This window comes from Chondrus crispus, genomic scaffold (genome assembly GCF_000350225.1).
Source record: "Chondrus crispus Stackhouse genomic scaffold, scaffold_99, whole genome shotgun sequence".
NCBI lineage: Eukaryota > Rhodophyta > Florideophyceae > Gigartinales > Gigartinaceae > Chondrus > Chondrus crispus.
This window is the reverse complement of record NW_005178851.1, coordinates 200565-223308: the sequence shown is the minus strand read 5'-3', so window position 1 is coordinate 223308 and position 22744 is coordinate 200565. Positions and strand designations below refer to the sequence as shown.

The window sequence follows — 22744 nt, the reverse complement described above, 5'->3', positions numbered from 1 at the left end:
GAATTGCTCGCAAATTTGCCAATGTGAACGCAACTTGCAAGCCTCCATCATCATTGCACATGAAATCCCGTAAGTAGTCAACTGTAGAAATGGGAAGCTTGCGAGCAACTCCCAAGATTTGGCGCTTTGTTTCAGTCTGTTTGCTCATAACTTTGTCATCCTGAACCCCTCTTGCAGTACTTGACACCAGGCGACGGGCAACTTCGGTCGCTGATAAACATTTTTGCCGCCTTTGGCTCAACCAGGCATTCAGTTCAACGTCGTATTCGTGGCAGCGTAGGAGCGTTGCGAGGAAAGAGAGCGGGACACAGAAAGAGTGAAGAGCATTTCTCGAAAGTCCATACGCAATCTCATCTTGGGCTGGCATCGACATTACCAATTCACCTTTCAACTTGAAATCCTTCATCAAAACCCCGTGCTCCATTAGCTGTACCGCTACTCTTTTGCGGATGTGTCCATCATTACAAAATCGATACCCTCCAGCGCGTCCATCTGTCTCTTCTCTTATCACTGCTCGTGCCACTTCTGATGCCTTTTCAGGCGTGTAGCAATGTGGCTCTCTCTCAAAGAGTAGCTGTATTTCAGGAACAGTAGCCACTCGACATGATATGAGATAACTGCTGATGTATCCATTTTGCAGAAACCCTTCTCTGACAATATCTTCATCTCGAGGAAGAATTGGCCTGGAGTACCAGAGATTGACAATTTTACGCGGATCGACGTATTCAGTCACAGTATCACTCGTAACCTCACTTCCTGAAACCTTCATGACTGCAGGACTTTCTGCCTCGCTTTAGTTGTAGGATTTGGCTATCGTAAAAGGCAATGCCGCCAGTCTTGTGACTTCAGCAAAGGCTTCGGGTACGGGGCAATTGTTTAGAATGTTGTTTTGTGTAGGCACAAAAACCATCGTAGGCGAATGAGAGAATCACCGCTCATTCCGAAGATTTGAACATTGAGTTCAAACATTTGAACAGGTCGATCGAATGTGAGAGTTTCGGGAAGGTTAGGGGTAAGGCAGATGATATAGATATCAGTCACCCACTTGAACAAATTCCTGTTGCTCTACCATGATTTCGCGTCTTTTGACGAAATGTTTTGCGTAGGAATCGCAATACTTGCTTGGTAAAGGCAAATATTTGTCACTGTCAAGGCATTTGACAGGCGTAGAAAAGGACTTTGATAAACACTTCGAAGTGTAACCTTCAGAAAAAAAATTAAAAGCACAGCAGAGGAATCTGATATAGTTTCCTGACATCTACTATTTTGAAAACAGACCACAGTGATCCGAGCTGCTGACTTTTGGCTTCCAGCCGAATACCAGTACGGGATATGTAGTCGTTCGGCTGCACATTCTTGATCCCACACCGCAGTGCGTGCTTGCACACAGTCCATACTTGCAGGTGCGTCATTACTACCTGAAGCGTTGAACCTTCACATACAGCGATATCATGACGACCTTAGACGATCCTCCTCCCCTATCAGAAGTTCCAATCGCGCTCAACCGTAAATCATTGAAGTCGCGATTACAGAAGACACGACGCCAATCCATCATGAATATCAACAATTGGATGCCAAAACGCTGTTGCAAGCGTCTTTGCGTCTTCGAAGTCGGTACAGAGAAGTGTAGGTCAATGCGAGAGAATTTCCTGTCAATTTCTCGTGATGAAAGAAAGGCACGCCTCGTCGATCTAATCGTTCTGGATCCACAGCGCTCACGGCGATACTTCTACTGTGACGGCTGGCAGGTTTGTTGGAGAATGGTGATTGACACTCTGGACGTGTCAAGGACCATGATTTCCAATGTCATGCAACTACCTTCAGCGAACGCTTCCTGCCTCCCCGGGAGAATGGGGGGATCGGATGGGAGCTCAACTAAAAAATCCTCGGTGATTTCATTCCTGCGAGCCCTGGCTGACGATCTTGGAGATGAAATGCCGCACAGCATCGAGCGTCACCTCCCACATGGAAATAAATACCTGGTTTACACGCTGTTTCGAGAAAATGAAGGGATGTATGGCCGTCGAGCGTGCTCTTCTTCTCACTTTTACGAAACTTGGAAACGGTATGCCTCACATATCAAGTGTAGACGAAGACACGGCTTTTCCGTTTGTGACACGTGCACAAGCTTTAAGGAGAGTCTGCTGTCAATTGCTAGGAAAACAGGATATGAAAAATGTAGAGAAAAACTTAAGAAAGGATTCCGCGCACATCTGAAGCAAATCCACTCTGAGCGAGCACAATATAGACTCATTCAGTCAAACGCAATTGAAAGGCCCCAGGAAATTCTTTCTGTAATTATTGACGGGGCCGACCAGGCGAAGTTTGGACTACCGCGCTTCTACACGACGACAAAATGAGATACGGGGAAGCCTCTAAAGCAGAAGGTCACTGGTGTTTGCTATCACGGGGCACTTTCTGGACAGCATTTCGTTTGTTTTTTCACGTCAGCCGACAACATCCCCTCAGGTGCGAATCAGACAATTGATGCGCTATGTCGCTCACTTTTTCTGTTGCGAGATGCAAAAAGAGCTCAAGGTATGAGTTGTTTTCCGAAAGAGCTGAATGTTCAGCTGGATAATACATCAAAAGACAACAAGAATCGCTTCTTTTTTGCATTTTGTGATTACATGGTGCATAAAGGGCTCTTCAACCGCATTGTTGTTAACTTTTTACCGGTTGGGCACACACATGAGGACATTGACCGCCGATTCAGCCGAATTTCTGTCTTCATGCGGGATAGGAATACAGCCTGTGTTTCGGAACTTCACAGGCACATTGTTGAAAGTCAAGGGGGAAACTCCGCGTCAGTACAAAACAACATACATGCTAGCCGCGTCTCTGGGATGAACAATTTTTCAGGTGCTTGTGATAAACAAAGTGCAGTTGCGTCGAGAAACAACAACATGCTCGCATTCAGAGAGTTTGTCTTCGAGCGGGATGATTCTCATGAGCTCGAAGGAGGTGGTGCTCATGTTACCTGCCTGGTCGGGTACAAAATGGTGGAAAAGAGGGAAGCGCTTCAAAAACTTGATAGAACCGAAGGATTCATTGGTTCTTTCCTCCATTTTGTTCCAGATATGAGAAAAGCACCAGTCATACAAACAAATAAGCCCTCCAAAGTTGACATCAGCGCGTATCGCAAGCGCATAAATGTGACAGAGAATAGAATTGGATGCAGAGAAAATGTTTTATCACTTCTTTCTGAAATAGACTCAATGGAAAGCAAGGAGTCCGCCCCGCCAGAGTGGGACTTCCAGCATTTTGCTTCTTTTTGCGATGATTGCGGCGAAGTTGAGGCATCACATGATGATTCGGAAACCGAATTGGCACTGGAGGACACGTGCTCATATGATAGAGGCAGCATGGTGACTGTGAATTGCGGATCAAACGTGACCGAAGTGACACCATTTTGGTTGGGAAGAATTGAACATGTTGAGAATGCAAATAGCAACAATATCGTTTTAACTGTGCGGTGGTTCGAACTTGTACAGGGACAGAAAGGAGGAAGCTTATGCTACACTGGGCGTTACGCCCCGATGAAACAAAACGATCAATCACAGAGTGATATACCCTCTGCGGCAGTTCTCGTTTACTTTCCAGACTTGAACACGACCGGTAAGATTCCGGATGTTGTCCAGCGCCTTACTAGGGAAGCACTAGACCCATTTGGAGAATGTTGAACACCCTCCGGGTATTTACCAGACATTGATGCATGTTATGCTGTGAGCGGCTGTGTGTTCGCTCATGACACTGCACTGCACGCGCCCCAAAAATAAACGAATATACAAGGAAAGGTTTTTGGACGTAGGGAATGGGAAATTCGTACCCAGCACAGTAGTCACCTTTTATAAGAAGCCGAGGCCGCGCAAAATCGTAGAGCTTTCCGATGGCGTCTTAATTGCTCTCTACGAGGAGTACACCTTTGTCTCAGATTGGAAAGTCGCTCTGCAGCAGGCGTACAAGAAGTATGGCGAAACCCGACGCGCTCTCGTCCTCGACGTCGGTGCCCAAGGTCAGGAGCCATGGATGACCGATATCCTCCCCGGCGTCGTCGTTACCACCACCAGCCATCTCGGTCCGTACTATCTCGCCCCTTCCTTGTCCTCCGTCTTTGAGATTGTCTGTGCACCCTACTAATGGCTCGCGCAGGGGTTGGAGATGGGCTCCCAGAACATTGTTATCATCATCGCTCGCAACGCAGTCTCCGACCGCTATCTGCCTCTCACTGCCGTTGCCCTTGTCGCCCGCGCCTACCTGACCTACTTCAGTATCTACAAGAATGGTGTCGACGCCCTTGATCATTTCATGAATCTCGTCAAGAAGTCAGGGATGTGCTCAGAGCGTCAAATGGAGCAAGATATCACAAGCGTTCCCACCTTGTAACAATATTTACGATTCTTCACAATGATGCGAATCCGCCCCGTCCTCCCCAACAACCGCCCCATACAAATAGCAAAGATTCTCGTCCAGGGAACTGTCAAGATTGATGACCAGCCCTGGATTCCCATTGTACGCATATTTCAAGCAGGTCGGAACCAGACCAAAGAGTGCACCACTATTCTGCAAGAGGACAATGGTCTGGGAAACGATGCCATGATTGGTACAGGTTATGCTTCATTGGCCACCAACGAGGTCATTTCAGGCGATACCGTTCTTGTATTCGAGCACTGGGTCCCTATTTCCGACGACACCAAACCACCTTTTACAACTACAGGTCACACAGGCTTCCTCCAACCTCCGTATCACTTCGTGCGCTTTCAGGATGTCGAATGGCCCCACCTCTCGCGACAGAGTTTGAGACAATTGATGACTTCGGTGTCGACCTATTCTTCGAATACCTGGAACCACCTGAGGGTGTCTCCATAGACGACTTTTCCGACCAAGCTCTGGAGTGATATGAAGAAAAGTATAGCGTGGAAGATGCAGACTTGCTTGGGCGTGCCGCCGATCTCAACGAGATTGTTCAAGAGATAGTCCTACAGTCGAAAAGCTTTGAGAAAGTGTTGGTCGCGATTCTGACCGTCGGTAATTTCTTAAAGCTGGAACAGCGAAGGGATCAGCGCGCGGCTTCAGACTTGAGACCCTCCACAAGCTGTCTGAAACGAAGGGACGGGGCCGAGGCTTTAATCTACTTCACTATATAACTGACATGCTCTTCGCGAATCGATAGCCTCTCAACCAGATCCAAACAATCTCAATCGACTATCTTAGCGGTGCAAGTTGTGATAGAGCGCTTCACCAAAATTGGAACTGAGGACATTACCCATGAGAATGTTGTACGGGGATATGGCCAAACACGGGGGTGCAGTGCGATCGATATCATGTTTGAAGAATAACTCGCGACTCTTGCTCACGGCTTCGGATGTCCAGTTGCTGAACACCAATGACTTAGGCTCTGGGCATGCTGCAAAGACATGTCGGGGGCATGAAGGGTTGGTTCTGAGTGCGGCCGGGTCAGATGATTCGGACTTTATTGTGAGTGGGGGAGTGATAGGACTGTCAATATTTGGGATCGGCGGATGGGGGAAACTTTGTATATCTGTAAGGGACCCCGAGATTCGGTTTGGGGAACGACGTTTGAAATGAAGGGGATGAAGACAGTAGCGGTTTATGATGATGGGTCTATTAGCGCTATAGATTGCAGCGGCAAGGTTTGATCAAAGCGAAATTCAGAGGCACGGAAGGAAGTTTAGTGAACCCCGAGCACCGAACGCGGAGTTGAACATAACGAAGCTGGGAAGCCAATGTGTACTAAGATGTCGGGATGTGTCGACTAGACGATTCAACTTTATTGTACAACCCAGTGGAGAAGGTGGCAAAGGGCAAGGTGAGGAGATGGGCTTAAGGAACTAGCATGCTAATAAATGAGAAAGTGGTATGACGCCTCTTTCGTAGAAGAAAGCACGATGTACAAGAGTGTTGTACAAATACAGAAAAGTATACAGGTAGACCAGGTGGAGCGAGAACCGAAAAAGGAGGGCATGAGGGTGGCGTCTTGGTGTGAACAAAGTTGCGAAAGAAATGTGCGCAGTACTGGCTTGGCGAGCAAGTACTCCTCGACGAGGACGTCGTCGAGCTGCAGCGAGTCGAGCTCGTCCTGCAGGCCGAGGACCGCGGCTCGGACATGAGCGAGCGGCCCGGGCCGGAGTCCATGAAGTCGACCTCGGAGAAGTTGCGCGACTGGATGCGGCGGTGGGAGCCGCCGGGGGCCTCTTCACCCCCCTACAGGGGGGTTAAGAGGCGATGGTTGGGGGTCAGAGGTGCAAGGGGCGGGAAGTGAGAGGGTAAAGAGGTGGTGATAAGATGCGGCAAATGTGTGGGCGGGTGGAACGGGGAGAAGCGGTCGAACTGTTAACGGTTGGCTGCCAAACAGGCTAGACGATCCGAACAATGTGTGCACGAGCAAGCGACGGAGTGAGAGGAGGGAGGCAAGGCCGAGACTAAAACATTAAGCGACAGGCTCTGAGAAGATGCGATGTCTTCTTCCTATACAAATATTTTATGCCCCATCAAGGCGAATTTACATCTACTTGTGTGAGCCTTTCCAACTAGTCACGCACTTCATCAACATGCTGTACGTAATAATTGGCTGAAGTGCTCTTCCGTTCAACTGTACATGTGTGAACACTAATATTCTTCCCGTCAGCATTGCGATATATTTATTTAAACATGTCTTCATCGGTTAGGTCGTCACCAATAGAACAAACCCAGTCCGGCGCCTCACCCTCGACATCGAAGCGTCTCAACACTTCAGCCACTGCTGCTCCTTTGTGCACCCCTCGCGGTCGAACGTAAAGGAGTTTTTGCCCCATCAAGACCTCCATCGGACTGCCGTGTAGCACCTCCTCGAGCGCTTGCCGAGCATCATGTGCTCGACTGACTGCGAGATTGCATATAGCTGGCATCTCTGAAATGCCAGCTATATGCAATCTCTTTCTGCGACATTGCCTCCGCACTTCATGGGTCAAGATTGTCGAATCTGTAGTTCATCGACATAAAGGTAGAGGAGATTGATCTACATCATGACTCCAAGGAATTATTCACTCTTTGAAACCGTGAATTTCACAGTTTCACAAAAATTACACACTTTGCTGCAGTGCGCAAAGAATAAATATACTTTCCCGAATTGGCGACCTATGTCTAAAAGCCATAAATAGGCTTAAATTCGGCTTAGGCAATATTCAAACGCAGTTCTTTTTAAGAAGGAAAAATCTTTTTAATAACCAATCACTGTTTACCCCCATTCTCGAAAACATTCCGTCCTTCGTCTCTCTCTGTCCCATCAAGGAACCGTAGCGCTTGTATTAAGCCGGTGACCGGCGCGAGGTCCATCGGACTCGGGGCTAGTTTCACCCGGTCTCGTAAAACGCGCTCCCCTTGATCGTCAATGGCGATCACGACTGTACCTTGATCAGACCTCTTCACTGCGTAGGGTCCCGTAGCGACTTGAGCAAGCTTGTGTTTTGGCTCGCTCGCCGTCCCTTGTTCCTTTCGTAAGAACACGTAGGATCCCACAGGGATGTCGTACTTCGGCCTGCGAAGTCTTGAATCGAAATTCCGCTTGTACCGTGCCTGTTCCTTGCGCAGACTCTTATCGGCACTTCTCATCAAGCTCTCCAACCACGACTGCCATTTCAGGTAGTACGCTCGATTCGAGCTAAATCCTTCCAAACTTGGATGTGCTTGTAACGCAATGCTTCTCGGCGCCCGAGCTAACACCAGCTCGAAGGGCGCGATGTTCGTAGTTCGATGAACTTGCGTGTTGTATGCGAACGTCACAGCGTCGCTAAATAAGTCCCAGTCCTTGGGATGCTCTCCAACATATTTTCGCAACGCGGAAGTCAGCGTGCGGTTAAACCTCTCAACTTGGCCGTTGGCTTGCGGGTGGTACGTAGTCGTGAACACATTGCGTATGCCGAGAATTCGGCAGACGTTCTGAAAGAACCGGGCCGTGAACTGTGTTCCATTGTCGGACAGCAGCTTGACCGGCGGTCCGTACACGAATACCCAATGGTGAACGAAGACTTGTGCGATGTGCGCAGCTGATATCTTCTTCAACGGTACGGTTCGTACCAGTTTCGAGTATCGATCGCTGATCACGAGAATATACCGATTTCCTCGTTTAGTTATAATTAGCTCGCCGAGGATGTCGATGGCGACAAACTCCAGCGGAGCTTTGGGCGTGAACAGCTTCATTTCCTTCGTGTTTCTTCTTAACTTCACCCTTTCCCGCGCACATGCGGCGCAATTCTTCGCGACTGCGTAGCAGTCTAGGGCCATCGTAGGCCAGTAAAAATATCTTCTCAATGTCTTGTAAAGTTTCCTGCCTCCTGGGTGTCCTGCCAATTTTGCGTAATGGCTTAACCCTAGGACGCGGTCCCTTACCGATTGTGGTATCACCACTTGTACAAACTCCGCCGCGGTACGGCATAGAGTTCCTTCGAGTTCCTCGGTCTCCATGCTGAACGTTCTCACCTTTCCGGCGTCCATTTCTTCCTTGATGCAGTTGCAGAAGGGGTCGACGGCTTGCTCGCGAATGAGCTCCTCCGGAGTAACAGCTTGGAATTGATCGAAGCGATCAGGGGCGGTCCCCCCCTCAAGAGCGAGGATGTCGTCTAACGCGTCAAATCTGTCCTCGTTCTCCACTGTACCCTCGGCCGGTTCGGCCATAAATCATGGGATTTCGTCGTCGATTTCGTCGACGGTTTCTCCTGCGGTCCGTAATCTTGACAGGGCGTCAGCTTGGCTGTTGGCCTTGCCCTTCTTGTACTTGATTTTGAAATCAAATTCCGAGAGGCGGAGCCTCCATCGGATTAATCTCCCGCTGGGGTCGGTTACGTTCATCAACCACCTCAATGAGGCATGGTCAGTATGCACAATGAAGTGCTCGCCATATAGATATGGTCTTAAAGTCTGTACGGCCCAAATTACCGCTAGACATTCTTTTTCTGATACAGAATAGTTTCTCTCGGCTGCGGCTAACGTTCTTGAAAAGAACCCGATGGGTTTACGTTGCGCATCCGGATGCGTTTGAAATAATGCAGCGTCGATTTGATAGTCGCTTGCATCGGTATCTACCGAGTAGGGTAGGTCCTTCTTCGGCAGCGCCAACACCGGCGGTGCCAAGATGGCGCCCTTGAGCTTATGAAAAGACTTTTCGCACGGTTCGTCGAATCCTTCCATCCGGACCGGTTGTCCCTTCTTCAATAGTTGATTGAGCGGATGTGCGATTTTCGCGTAATGTGGGACAAACTGACGGTACACATTACAAAGTCCCAAGAAGCTTCTGAGTTGGGTCTGCGTTTGGGGGTACCTCACTTGTTCCAACGCCGCGATGCGAGCGGCATCAACCTCCAATGTACCTGGCCGAACGACATGGCCCAGGTACTTGATCTTTTCGACGAAAAATTCGCACTTGCGAAGCTTGAGCTTCACACCTGCCTTCTCCAATACAGAAAGTATTTCATCCACGTGCACGATGTGCTCCTCCCACGACTTGCTAAAAATTATTATGTCATCCAGCTACACCAAACAGCATTTCCAACGGAACGGAGAGAGCAGGATATCCATTGCTCTCTGGAACATCGCTGGCGTGTTGGTTAGCCCGAAGGGCATTCTTGAGAAGCGATACAGACCTGAGTGACACGAAAATGCAGTCTTGTCGCGGTCGCACTCAGGGATAGGCATCTGCCAATATCCCAAGATCGCGTCCAACGCGGAGAAAACCTTAAGGTTTTACACCAATTGGTGTCACCAAGCGAGTCCGGGCACTCGTCCATGCGCGGCAAGGGGTACGTGTCCTTCACCGTCACTGCGTTCAGCCTGCGGTAGTCTACGCAAAAACGCATTGACCAGTCCGGCTTGGGCACCAGTGTAGTGCAATAATGGGCTCTACATGGGGGTGGAACGAGATGAGAATAATTGGATATGACAAGTAGTCCGGGTTCGGGGACACACGTGTGAATAATTGCACAGTTTTAATTTTTAATTATTTTATTTTATTTAGTTAATTAGTTGGCATTAATTTTGCTGACATTAGATTAGATCTAGGATCTAGCGCTGCGAGCTACTGTAATGGCTCCGGCGGGGCGATATATACCTTAGCCCTCTGACCACCAAGTCAGTAAAGGTAACCCGAGTTGCCGGAGTTGAATATCGCCTTGGTCGAAGTCCGTCTTTCCCAAGACGCTCCATTTTACCACAGATTACGTTATCCTTTGCGCTCGGGGGTTCCCTTTCCTTTTCCTTTATTTCACCTATCCTTTTCTATTTCTATCTCTATTTCTATTCCCTTATCATGTGTTGGTTCCACAGGGCCTGATTGCGATCCGCAGTGTGACGACTGGAGTCATCGGGCTCTTGTGTTGGTTCTTTTGTTTGTTGTTGGTGCCATCGGCTTTGGTTGCGACCGGACCGGTGAAGGTGTCTTAGCCATCGGGCGACACGTGGGTGTAGCGCTGCTACTTGTTTACGTTCACCGATGGAGGCCGTTGCGACGACGTCTCCCTCGAAGGTCCTGTTGTGTATACAGGACGGTGTTGGTTCCATCGGATGCAGGTTGCGACCGTTCCGGTGTCGGTACTTTGCCATCGGGCAGTACGGAGGTGTAGCGCTGCTACGTGTTTGCTAATTCCCGTCGGGCTGCGTTGCGACGCCCCCGTCGAAGACCTTATCAAGGGTATAAGGTGTACCAGGCGCTCAGCGAGCATTGGCTTTACGACCCATCCGGCCCGGCTTTTTAATTACCTCCCCGAACTCGCCGAGCAGCTGCCTGTACAAGACTCTACCACCATTCGTCCCGGGCCGGGCATCTTCCTTTTACCCCCCCTATCAGGGACTTGAGCTACTGTGGGCCGCAAACCCGCTTAAAGGGAAAGGGAGAATCGGACACTCCGTAGGGCTGTGCCGTCGGCAACTCTTGTTGGTTGTTGTTTGTTGGTTGTGTTGTCGCTGGACCGTTTGGACCCTGGTTCCGGCCTGACAGGCACATTGCACTACAACCAGCAAGACGGGCGACGCCCATTCTGACTGCGCTGGTTCTATCACTCCTGCCTCTAACATCTTCTGTACTTCTGCATCTTCAATCTCGCAGGCTTTAGGTCCTGCGCGCTACGGAGCTTGTGCGATGGGACGAGTCTCGGGGATCAACTCGATCCGATGGACTGTGGTATTAATTTCACCAAGGGTCCTATCCCACATCCTTGAATACTTCTTCAACATCCGACGGAATTCTTCGCGCAGCCGTTCCGGCACGTAGCTCAGGTCGAGGTCCTCCACGTCCGGCGGTGGGGGCTCAATCCGCTGCTCCGGCTTCGACGATGCCGTCGCAGAGAGCCCACTCGACCGTTCTTCTGGCTGGTCCTCGCGCGCTTGATCCGACGGTTCGCATCTTGTCTCGCCTTTAGGCGTCTTGGTATAATTAGGAAAATTTTCCTTCTTCCTTTCTTGAATTCCGAGAACTTCACCAATGGTGGTTTTGCTTTCGAGCACGGCCCTCGGGTGCGGTAATAATTCTGCCACCACTTGGCCTTTTTGCATCCTGACAGGGTACGTCCTAAAATTCGCAACGAGTAAACGAAATAGCCTGTCAGGCTCAACCTGAACGACACCATTCGTGCACGTCAACCCGTGCCTTTCGTACAACGACGAGTACGGCTGAACCACAACCAAGCCCACCCTCTTCGAGGTGCATTCCACGACGCGTTGCGTCCCTGGCTCGATAGTCGTGGCTCTTGCCACTTTTACCTTAGGGGAAATTCGCACCCCGTTTCCATCATTTTCGTCCTCTCCCGGGACGAGATTCTTCTTCCCTTTTCTCGTCGAGAACCGCCAAACTATTGGAACCTCCGAGAAATCCGCCAACTCAACCGTTTTCTTCCTTGGATAAATTGCTTCCACAAACCGGTCACAGTAGTCCGCGCCTAGAATTAGCGCGACTGCTAGTTTTTCGCATACAATAAATTCGGCTGCGGCCACAAATCTTCCAAGCCTCACAGGCATTTTAATTGTGCCGAGAGTCCAGAGTGGCCTATTGTTCGCGTCGCCAATGTCTTGGGTCGGTCCGTAGGACACCAACATTTCCATTCCTGCCGGAAGTTCCGACCTTCGAACCAAATTCGGTCCGGCACCTGTGTCCAACACGGACAACACTCGACTCATCAATCCGACCGTTGGTCCAATATCCGCGTAAACTTTGTAGTTTTTTCGCGCGAGGACCAAGATCTTGTCAGGACATTCTTGTCGCTTAACCCTGTACCAGGGCCTACGAATTTGATCCATCGGACGATCCCTGTCTCGACTTAGAATTTTCTTGACAACAGTCGGCTCCTTCGGCTTACCCCCTATTTCAACTACCTCCTCGTCAAGGCCTTCCCTTCTTGCTAGAGACGGGGAACGGGACTGAGTCCCGGACGCAGTACGTTGAACCTGCGCCTCTCGTGACTCCCTCGAGATTCCCCTCTCCAGTTTCCCTGCGGCGGCGGGTTCCTTCTCACGTCCGACGAGGCGGGCCCGGCGGCGGGCCCTCTGAAGGGTTGGTTCGACCTCGGCGTTGAAGCACTCGGCGTGCTCGCCGTCTGCGAATGGAACCAATTCTTGACCTTCAGATAACTCGTCGATGGTATCCCTAACCTCTCCCTCGGAGACAACGCTTCATAATTTTCCAAAACTCGGTGCATTTCCCGGAGGGAAAGAATGCACGTTGGCGCGGCGTGCCCCTTTTCGAAACAATGATAGCACACCAGTCCGTGCTTCTTGACGGGATATTGCGGCCTAGGTCCTCCACGGGCCGGTGGCCTTCCTTGATGTTGCGGCCTTCACATCCAGCCTGGCCTTCGAAACGTTGTACCCGTGTCTTCCATCGGAATGCGCGGCGCCGGCGTGTGGCCGCGCCCCCGGAACATCATCACGGGATCCGTGGGCTCCGAAAACGACTCCGTCGTGTGTGTGGGCGTCGGTAAAGTTGACGACCCGCTTGCCCCGTAGTCCTCGTGTCCGTAGCCCTCCGATGGCTCAATAAAATTGCCTTCGGCTACCAATGCTCCTTCATAATGATTTTCGCTGCTTCCGTGCGCACCGCGTTCATCTGACGCGGAGATTGACTCGGCTAAGTGGACGGCGGCGTGACCTTTACGACCGGGATAAGAAGCCCTCGGCTTCTTCCCCGCCCTGAACGTCGACGGCGTCTGAATCGTGACCTTCTTGGTCTTCTTGTCCTTGGCGCGGCTCGCCGAGCCATGCGCCTTTGCGTAATTTAGCAATCTCAAAAATGAGACATCTCGGTTATCTTGTCGATACTGCGAGACCATGGGCTTAATACTGGCATCTAGCCCCTCGATGAACATGGTCATCTGCTCCTCCATGGAATAAACATTCCCACAGCGATTACTTGCGTCTGTTAGGCGAATGTAAAATTCCATCTCGTCTTCAGACGGTCTTTGCTGAACTTCTCGCAATGCGAGCACGGCTTGACGGATCGACTCGTCGGTTGCGAAACTCCTCAACAACCACTGTACGGCCTCTGGCCAAACAGACACCTTTACGTGATGAGACCCGGCCGTCTGAGACACAGAAGTGTACTGTCTCAAGGCGATGCCGCTTAGAAATTGGGGCAACAAGCGGATCGCTTTCCCCTCGTTCATTTCTTGAGTATCAAACTCTTGAACTAATTTTGCCAAAAAATCCAACACAAGGACCCCATCCTCACCTGTGAACGTGTTGTCCTTCTTCACCTTAGGCGGAATATCTCTCCTGATTTTTCGCACGGCGGTCCGCCGGGAAGTTGACAAATATGTCTGCGGGTTCCGCAAGCGGTACGTTCGGTACGAAAGTAATTTCTTGAAGAGGTAGTTGGTCGGATTCAGCTCCTCCAACTCCTCCCATCGCGGCCCGCACCGCGTTGCGACATCTTCGGGCTCCGCGTCCTGTCTCTCCGCGAGGCGGACGAAGTGATTCCGCCTCGTCTGGAAATTTTTTTCTTGCTTGACGAAATTCCGTTTCCTTCTTCTGAACGGCGTTCGGAATCGCCCGAATGGTTCGACGAACCGCCGTTACCATCTTCGGAGGGACCAAGCGACTCCGACTGTGAGTCGCGGTTCTCCGGATCGTCACTACAGTGACTCTTGCTTCTACGTCGCTTGTCCTTCTTCGATCGACGATCGCCTTCTCCACCCGGAGGGAACGCTTTGGGTCCAATTCTTGCTGCGCTGGGCCGGTGGCCTGCTCAAGATCCTTGAGTCGCTGCGCGGCGTGATCGAACTTGTCTTCAATGCTGGTTCGGAACTGGCCTAAGGACTCTAGCGCTTGATTCGCTTCGCGCATTGCGTCCTGGACCGAAAGCTTCAATGAAGCGAGGACCTTCGGCTTGATGCCGTCGGTCCCGTCGCCATTATTTTTCTCGACGTGTCCCACGCGCGCGGTCAGCTCTTCCAACGCCGTGTGGAACTCGGAATTTTGCAACTCAAGTTGGTTCTGCACGAGGCCTAATTCGGCCTCGAGATTTTTCTTCGCTTCTTCGCGAATTTCGCTGCTCATCTTCTCCAACTTCTCGTCGAGGTCAGTCTTGTCGGCGGCAATCCCCGTAGGGGATTCTTGATCTCCGGGATCCGTGGCCGTATTGGCCTGGCTCCGGGTGCGAGGACCCCTCGGGATCCTCGACGCCCGTGCCGATCCGCTTCTACTCGCCCGGGACCGACGTCCCCCGGTGCGCTTGTTGACATCGTTCGGCGTAGCGAACGAACCTGAAAAACGATACGAACAAAAAATAAAAAAGAGACTCCGTACCCAGACCACTTCCTTGTTGTAGACAAAGCTAATTCTAGGTCGGGAGACCAGTTTTGTAGTGCGTCTCCTGACCGAGACTGTCGTCGACACAATTCTAGGTCGGGTTTCCTGTAGACAATTATAGGTCGGGAGACCACTTTTGTAGTGCAATGTGCCTGGCAGGCCGCGAACACAGTCCGACGGTCAAAAAAAAGAAGAAAAACAGCAACAGAAACAACCACTGCCGATGGCACGCGCTACGGAGCGTTCGAGACTCCCTCTCCCCTTGTGTGGGCTTGCGGCCCACGGTAGCTCAACTCCGACGGGGGGGTTAAGGAAAGATACCCAGCCCGGGAGGATAATGGTGGTGGAGACTTGTGAAGACTTGAGCGCTCGACGAGTGCGGGTTGGGCTTGCCTACGAGAATGTAACCGCGGTTCGCTGGGTTGTAAGGCCAATGCTCGACGAGCGTCTTCAGCACCTTGGGTGTAATTCAAGGTCTTCGACGGGGGCTTGTTCAGCACTACCCGACGGGATCGTAACCATGTAGCAACGCTACTATCGACGTGATTCCCAATGGCTAAAAAACCCCTCACCAGCCCGATCGCGACCGCGATAGGTGGTACCAACTCTGTCTTATGCAGTAAGACCTTCGACGGAGGCGTCGTTACAACAGCCTTTTTACGGAACTTGAAACAGTAGCAGCGCTACATAACGTGTTGCCCGATGGCTAAAACACCTACACCGTGTCGGTTGCGACCAACTCTAATGGAACCAACAGAATTAAGGGAAAAAAAATGTAGAGATAGAAAAGGTAAAAGGATAAAGAAAAGGAATTGGACCCCGAGCAATAGAGGATGTCGTTAGCAGCGTAGAAGGGGAGCGTGTTGCGTGAACGGAAGCAGTCTTCGACGAAGGCGAGATCTAACTCCGGCAACTCGGGTTACCTTTACTGACTTGGTGGTCAGAGGGCTAAGGTATATATCGCCCCGCCGGAGCCACTACAGTAGCTCGCGGCGCAAGATCCTAGATCTAATCTAATGTCAGCAAAACTAATGCCAACTAATTAACTAAATATAATTAAATAATTAAAATAAAAACTGTGCAACTATTCACACGTTAGCCCCCGATCCCGGACTAAAATTGCTTCCAACACAGTGCTATTGCACTACAATAATCTACAAATTCCCAAAGCTTTGCCTCCACCACGCGGTCGCTCTGTTAGGAGGGCTGGGAGGCGTAAGGAAAACTGGTACGAAAAAGACCCTGCTGCCAAGAAGAAGCGTGTTCACTCCTGTTCTTTGTGTCGGATGTCGGATCACACCGTGAAGGCCTGCTCTCTGAAGCAGATTTATGGGGATACCGCAGAGTAGCCCATCCTTCAGTACCCACCGCACTACCCCCGCAGTATCCGAAGCCACCCGTTTTTAAGTACAATGAAATGCACTGTCCGCCACTGTCGCCCCTCTCTAGCAGCACATTTCTTTCCTGTCACCTCTGACATCAGATTTTCGCTATAGTGATCGCTATCTACAGGATGGGTGCCTCTTGCATACCTACCAACGTCACCCTCGTTCACTGCTACTTTTGCCATTTCACCTCTTGATCACTGTAAAAATGCACCTGATTGTCGAGATACGGGGGGCCACGCCCCGGGTGTGCTGTCATTAGAACAGCATTACAGAAGACCATGATAGATGATCATATCCTTGATCCAGTTGATCCAATCTGCCCAGACAATTGCACGGAAGACGAAAGGTTGTAGCTTTAATTAATTGTAGGGTATTGCAAAGTGCAATTCGAAGACAGACATTGTCAGCAGATGTACGGCGAATGAATAAGCTGTCTCTTCTTCTTAAGGTGCGAGTGAGAGCGACCATGTCGCGAAAGAGATCGAGGCTAGAACGAAATCAATAAACAAGGTTGTGCACCAACTTCTGACGACTCCCTCCAAGGCGGGTAGTCGTACCGTCGTTCTCTCAGAGGACTCCATTTCTTGCGAACAGTCCAGGCTCTTGCGCGCCTGGTTCCCGAGTCAACGTTTTCACCCTATAACGGAGTTTTTCGACACTGATCGCCCCCCAAATGCAACATTATCTCAAAAAAAAGCTGTTGTCACCGTTGGGTGAAATTGCGATCCGGTGTGGAACAGCCACATGTATTAACGTTGTCCGCAAAGTAGCGAAAACGCGTGTTTTGGTGGCGAGTTTGCTCGGATTTTCTGAACGCAACATTCTCAACCACGTTTGGCAAAACTCACAGCATATCGAAAACTCGGAGCACGTGAGTTTTCCACGAGTTTCACATCCGCCTGATCACAGCAGTGCCGGACCGACCCGTCTTGACGGAAAACGAAGTGGGTCTTCCGTTCTTTTTATCGGCACAAACGAGCCTTAGACTGCACGGGTCGTATCAATATGCGTCATGGACGCCCCTATCGGTTCATCTGCGCAAAGTCCATCAATGGATCAAAGCGCGACAGGATCTGCCACAGATGCCGCCGAAGCAACCGCGAAAGATAGACAAGTAGAAGCTTCTAAAAACGGTCCTCTCTAAACGCCCCCCCCCCCCCCCCCCCCCTCAGCCTGTCAAGAAGACGAAACACATCGCCCTTTCGACTGAGGGCCAGTCCTAACAAAGGACTTTTTTCTCGTTTTTCCTTTCCCTCGCCCCGTTTTTATTGAGTTCTTCACTAAAATCGGAAGCACATTGCTGTAGTTTTTACTGTAATGCCATCCCAAAGTTCCACTCCTCAGAAATGGAACAGATTCTGGACGGTCTGCAGATCCATGCAGCATGGAAGGTACAGCAACGCCTCCTCGCGCATGCACATGGCCCAGTCTGACTCCCTGTAGCTCGACAAAAGCAAAGCTGGACGACGTGTTGCTATAATGAGGTCCCTCGATGTGCATGACCAAAACTGGGCTGGATTGAGATATGAAACGAAAGATATGGAAGGGATGGAGGGTGCGGGGAGAGACTGTGTCGGTGTCGATGTGAGGAGGATGACGCGGTAGCGGGGACAATAGCATGTCGGAGGATGTGTGTTGGTCACGGTACTGAGGAGGTGAGGAAGATGGTGATGGGGCGTGGTGGTCGGGCGCGAGGTAGGGGTGGCGGGGAGGAGGGGACGTGGGGATTTTGGGGGGGAAGGGGGGGTGGCGGGGAGGGGACGTGGGGATATTGAGGGGAAGGGGGGTGGCGGGGAGGAGGGGACGTGGTCATATTTGGGGGGGAAGGGGGGTTGGTGGCGGGGGGGAGGGAGCGAGGGCGGGGTGGTTCACAGGAAAGGGATTTCGGCGAAGCCACTTCATCATCGATCATGAACTAGAGAGCAGCCTCCCCGGCTTCTCTCCATTTCATGATCGATGCCAAGGAGGCATTTGATTTCAAAAAGCTGAACTCTGGGTACCCTTCTGCCGTCCGGTGGTGCTCCGTTTCCTAAACAGAGTGTAACGTTGAGAGAACCAATGTTTTGATCTGCATGTGCTCGTATTTGGATTTAATTCCACCCTTTCATTGTACTGCAAGTGCCACTGCACCGCATCGAGTCCATGGAATTTTAGTAGTGTGCATATGGACTGAGTGTGGACTGGTACTTCCTTTAGCCAATGGATTTCGACCAGTTTGCAGAATTACCAAGCATTACAGTGGTTCTGTGTAGCATTCGTTGTGGCGTGCGATTAATTTAATGAAATGACCCGGCCAATAGCGTGACCGCAACTGGTTGAAGAAAAAAAAAAAGAAAAGAAAAGCGCCTGTTAGGACTGGCCCTGAGGGCCGTTCCTAACGAAGAGTTCGCCGTGCCAGCACCCGAGCACCCTGAAACTTGGCATGAATGTATTGGTTGAAAAAATCATTGGAAATGCTTTTACTCCCGTTCAACCAATCCATTCATGCCAAATGTCAGGGTGCTTGCGTGTTAGCACAGAGAGAACCTTTCTATCCTTGTGGCGAGCTACAATATTCGCTTCAGCGAGTATTCGCGCAGGTGTACGTGATCCGTCGGGCGGCACAGCGATGTACCAGACTTGCGTTTCTTGCGGGTAGATACCTTGCTGGAGGTCAGTCCGTAAAACTCGTGGCGGGATTTTTCAAACTCGGGTTTACTTTACGTCCAGCGAGTTTGCGGGCAAATGGAAAAAAACAAAGGGTTATTTCACGGACAACGTATTGTTTCGTGCAAGAAGGGACCACGCGATGTAGGGATTTAATAATGGTCCACCAAGTGATTTCTTATATCGAGATTACTGTCTCACGCAGTATGGTGTCGCTGCTTTTCTAGTGTTCTGCTGTTAGGTGCTGTGCTGCGTTGCTGCGAACAGTGCCGGGATACATTCGCTTTTCTGCTCTTAAGTCGCGGTGGTGACGTGCACAGTGGCCAGAGGACCCAAAATCTAAAGACCATTGGTTGCGAGTGTTTATCGTACCCCGTGCAGGGCCATGTGGTAGTTCCCCATCGGATGTGTCAAAGAACGCGAAATGTCCGGGTACTGAAACATGAAGTCCCCACGTGGTAACAATCATCCCCATTGGATTTCCTATTTTTTGAAGGAAACAAATACATATAGTTTTGAACGTAAGGAATTAGTAGGCGAGTTACGACCTTTCATCGGAGAGAAGTGTCAGTCCTGCTCATGAAATAGAAACAGAGGGAACTTCGCACCCTTACGGACATCTAAATTGAACACGACGTCTGAGATGACAATAGTCGGGTTCATACATGCTCAAGGACTAGCCAGAGTCACAAGAACGTTCCGAGAAAATTCCCACATCCAGTGAACCTCGAGTGTCAATATCAGCTCGCTCGTGGAAAGAAAGCTTAATGCGTTTTCTGAAGAGAATCAGCCACTTGAATCAGCAATCTACGAAATGGCATGTAATGAACGAGGCATGAACAAAGAACTGGAAGGCAAGGACGCACGGAGTCATTGGGATATTGTACTCAATCCTTCATTCGCGACGGGGTGCGACGATCACAAGGTGAGAAAAGATCAAGCCACAGACACATTCTCATCTTCAGCGAGAAACCCTTCGCCAAGGCCGCTCTCTCACCCTTGCTTGTATTGTGGGAGGTATTTTGGGCAAGCATCCAATCTCAATAAACATATCCGTGTTGTGCATTTAAAGCTGAAGCCGTTCTCTTGCAAAACGTGCTCCAAAGCATTCGCTCAACGATCAGTTGCCAAGAATCATTTTCGATCGGTACATCTTGGTGAAAGACCATTCAACTGCACCACGTGCCATAAGCAATTTTCGGATAAGTCAAACTTAAAGAAACACATCAAACTGGTTCATCTGAAAGAAAAGAATCACGGTTGCACACTATGCTTAAAAAGGTTTGGGGAACGGCGGTCTCTTAATGATCATGTTTCATCTGTTCATCTAAAGCAGAAACCGCATTCTTGCCCGGTCCTGGGTTGTTCTGCCAGATTTGGACAAAAATCTCACTTGTCTACGCACCAAAAATCTCGCCACCCACTGACCCAGCGCAATGGTAAAGGCGGGTCCAGGGAGCAAACCGGGAGCAAACCGATCCAAGGCGGACCTCCACGCGACGGGACCTTGCGTGTCGGTCATCGCATTGCTCTGAGACGATAAGGCCGTCTTGATGGAAAGTTTGGCTGGCAAGACGGTCTCGTTGCTGTCATGGAACGTCCTCGATAGTGCACCGAGATCAGGACAATGCTATATGGATATAAATCATCTTGTTCTGATTTCAAAGAAGTGGCACGCATAAATACTGGATCAGCCTGCCAGTCTTCTCTGTCTGAAAAACACCTCAATAGTATACCTACTTACTTACGCTTCCATGGAAATTCTCGCAGACAAATGAAATTCCGTTTTAACCAACTTGCATCTTTTCGATAAGCGGAAGGAGGAAAACCAAGGGAGAGTTAGTTTGTTGTCGTCTTCCGCAATAGCGGTACGTGTCTCCACTAACATTATGGCAAGCAAACCATTTAGAGAGGCAAAACCCATCCTCAAGCAGGTTGAGGATGTCCAGATACAGGCTGATGGCCCCAAGATGGCGTAGATGAGCCTGAGAGACAGAAAAGAACATTTAAAGCCGCCTCCCAAGGCGAAATATTCTATTGGGTCTCTGAACCGTCACTATGCCCAATCACCATTACAAATTGGAAGGCAGGAAGGCAACTTCTCCATGCAGTGCTTAGAACGCACATATATCGACATCTGGGCCACCATCTTTGTTTATGTTGGGTGCGCCATCTAGTTTTGAGTCAATTCGTTGAGGTGCGATATGACTTTCATCATACGGCATTTTACCAGAACGACAAACCGTATCGACACGCCAGGTGCCCTTATGGCCATATAGAAGAAGGTTCGCTACACTCTACTCTTTGTCTTCAAGAGTAATTACCGGAACAATCAGCTCGTTTTGATTTCCGTAAAACAGGGGTTTAGAGGAAACTGGTGCCACGATGATTGCGGTAAGCGACTTGCTTCACGAAAGTGGGGAGGCCATTCTATCTGTTCGAGTCACGCGGAGGAACACTCGCTTCAGTGGCCCCCCGTTCCCTGCATCCTCGGTGGACCCCATTTTTATGCAGGGAGAGGGGGAGTGTATTGGCCAGAGGAAGATCGATCATGCAGTCTATATACAGTGCCTCCTACGATATAGTGCTATAGCATGACATACCTCTAGCTATGGCACTATTGGAGGGATGGCACTATATAAAGGAGGCTCAAGTACATATAATTTGGGGATAAGGCAGTGTCTGCCAACACAAACACAACAAAGCCTGTAAAACACAACTAAAAAGCTTCATCCTTTGAGTACTGAGTACTCGTCACCATATTTTCCCGCCGTCGCACCCCTCATACTGTACGTATATCGTAACACTGAACCATGCCGGATGATACACGTGTGGGCATATGATAACCTGTGCCAGAGGGTGAACCATAGCATTACATAGAGGGAAGCACTACTAAGGAAGGCACTATTGAGCGACCCCCCTGTATTTGAAAAATGTTAAATACGTGTCATGCGTGTCTATCTCATTGCTGTTGCGTGGGCAGTAACCGGGGGTACAGAGATTGTATATGGTGCAATTTCCCGCAAATGTATGTACTACATGCAGTAATGGGGGGTACAGTGGACCCTACTCATTAGTGCGGCCCCGTGCGAGACCCTAACAATGGCACTATTGGGAGACGGCATTAATTGGTGACGTTGCCACATCTTTTTCATGCACTCGGTAATTAGCGTCTGCCTGCTCCGTGTTGGGTCTCTGTCGTGTTTTGCAGTGAGAAACGCGCGCTTTGACGACCTCAGATATGATAGAGCGTCTGAAACTTGGCATTCAGTCGCCAAAATTTCTAGCCCTCCAAACAATTCCGCAATCTCAACGACAGAGGGTACAGTCCTTCTCTCTCTCGCGTCCTCTACGCCCCCATCATCATCACTTGTTTGCGCGTTTCTTTTTTTACTTCCGGAACCGGATCCATGCGGAGGACAAGCTAAGTTTTGTGAACGCTGTTCGGTGAATAGCATCGAGCTTAGAAGCCGCTTTCACATGTTTTCACACGCGATGGAGGGACGGCAGCATAACACCCGGACCCATGTGACAAGTGGCACTTTTCGTGTTCGTGGGTCTGGCCGGCATTAATGAGAGGGTAGCATTAGTAAATGTGGCACCAATGAGAGTCCCACCTGTTGTAACGAGAGATTTGTCTCAGCGCACGTGTAATTAGAAGTTCTCACGAAAGAAGTGTAAGTATACGTGTACAACACCGTCCTGTATACACAACAGGACCTTCGAGGGAGACGTCGTCGCAACAGCCTCCGTCGGTGAACGTAAACAAGTAGCAGCGCTACACCCATGTGTTTCCCGATGGCTAAGACACCTTCACCGGTCCGGTCACAACCAAAGCCGATGGCACCAACAACAAACAAAAGAACCAACACAAGAGCCCGATGACTCCAGTCGTCACAATGCGGATCGCAATCAGGCACTGT

General features: G+C 50.2%; 2 protein-coding genes across 2 annotated transcripts; both read right to left on the bottom strand.

Moving 5' to 3' along the window:
• Window positions 1-7230: 7230 nt before the first annotated feature.
• Window positions 7231-9618, bottom strand: CHC_T00008257001 (hypothetical protein). Its single transcript, XM_005712078.1, has 5 exons — window positions 9532-9618; window positions 9082-9447; window positions 8707-8970; window positions 7677-8643; window positions 7231-7427 (listed from the first exon to the last, which is right to left on the bottom strand). Exons 1-5 carry the CDS (start codon window positions 9616-9618, stop codon window positions 7231-7233), a joined length of 1881 nt encoding a protein of 626 aa, XP_005712135.1.
• Window positions 9619-20608: 10990 nt separating this feature from the next.
• CHC_T00008256001 (hypothetical protein) lies at window positions 20609-20827 on the bottom strand. Its single transcript, XM_005712077.1, has one exon. The coding sequence runs from the start codon at window positions 20825-20827 to the stop codon at window positions 20609-20611; it is 219 nt and encodes a 72-aa protein (XP_005712134.1).
• Between the last annotated feature and the right edge of the window lie 1917 nt (window positions 20828-22744).

What these genes read in the sequence shown, in the direction of transcription:
- CHC_T00008257001 (XM_005712078.1), bottom strand. Translation starts at nt 9,618, where the DNA reads ATGCCCTTCGGGCTAACCAACACGCCAGCGATGTTCCAGAGAGCAATG. An exon ending in AGAAGGACCTACCCTACTCG is followed by an intron (nt 8,971 to 9,081) that starts GTAGATACCGAT and finishes GCCGCAGCCGAG; the next exon opens with AGAAACTATTCTGTATCAGA. An exon ending in TACGGACCGCAGGAGAAACC is followed by an intron (nt 8,644 to 8,706) that starts GTCGACGAAATC and finishes GGTACAGTGGAG; the next exon opens with AACGAGGACAGATTTGACGC.
- CHC_T00008256001 (XM_005712077.1), bottom strand. Translation starts at nt 20,827, where the DNA reads ATGTTCTTTTCTGTCTCTCAGGCTCATCTACGCCATCTTGGGGCCATC.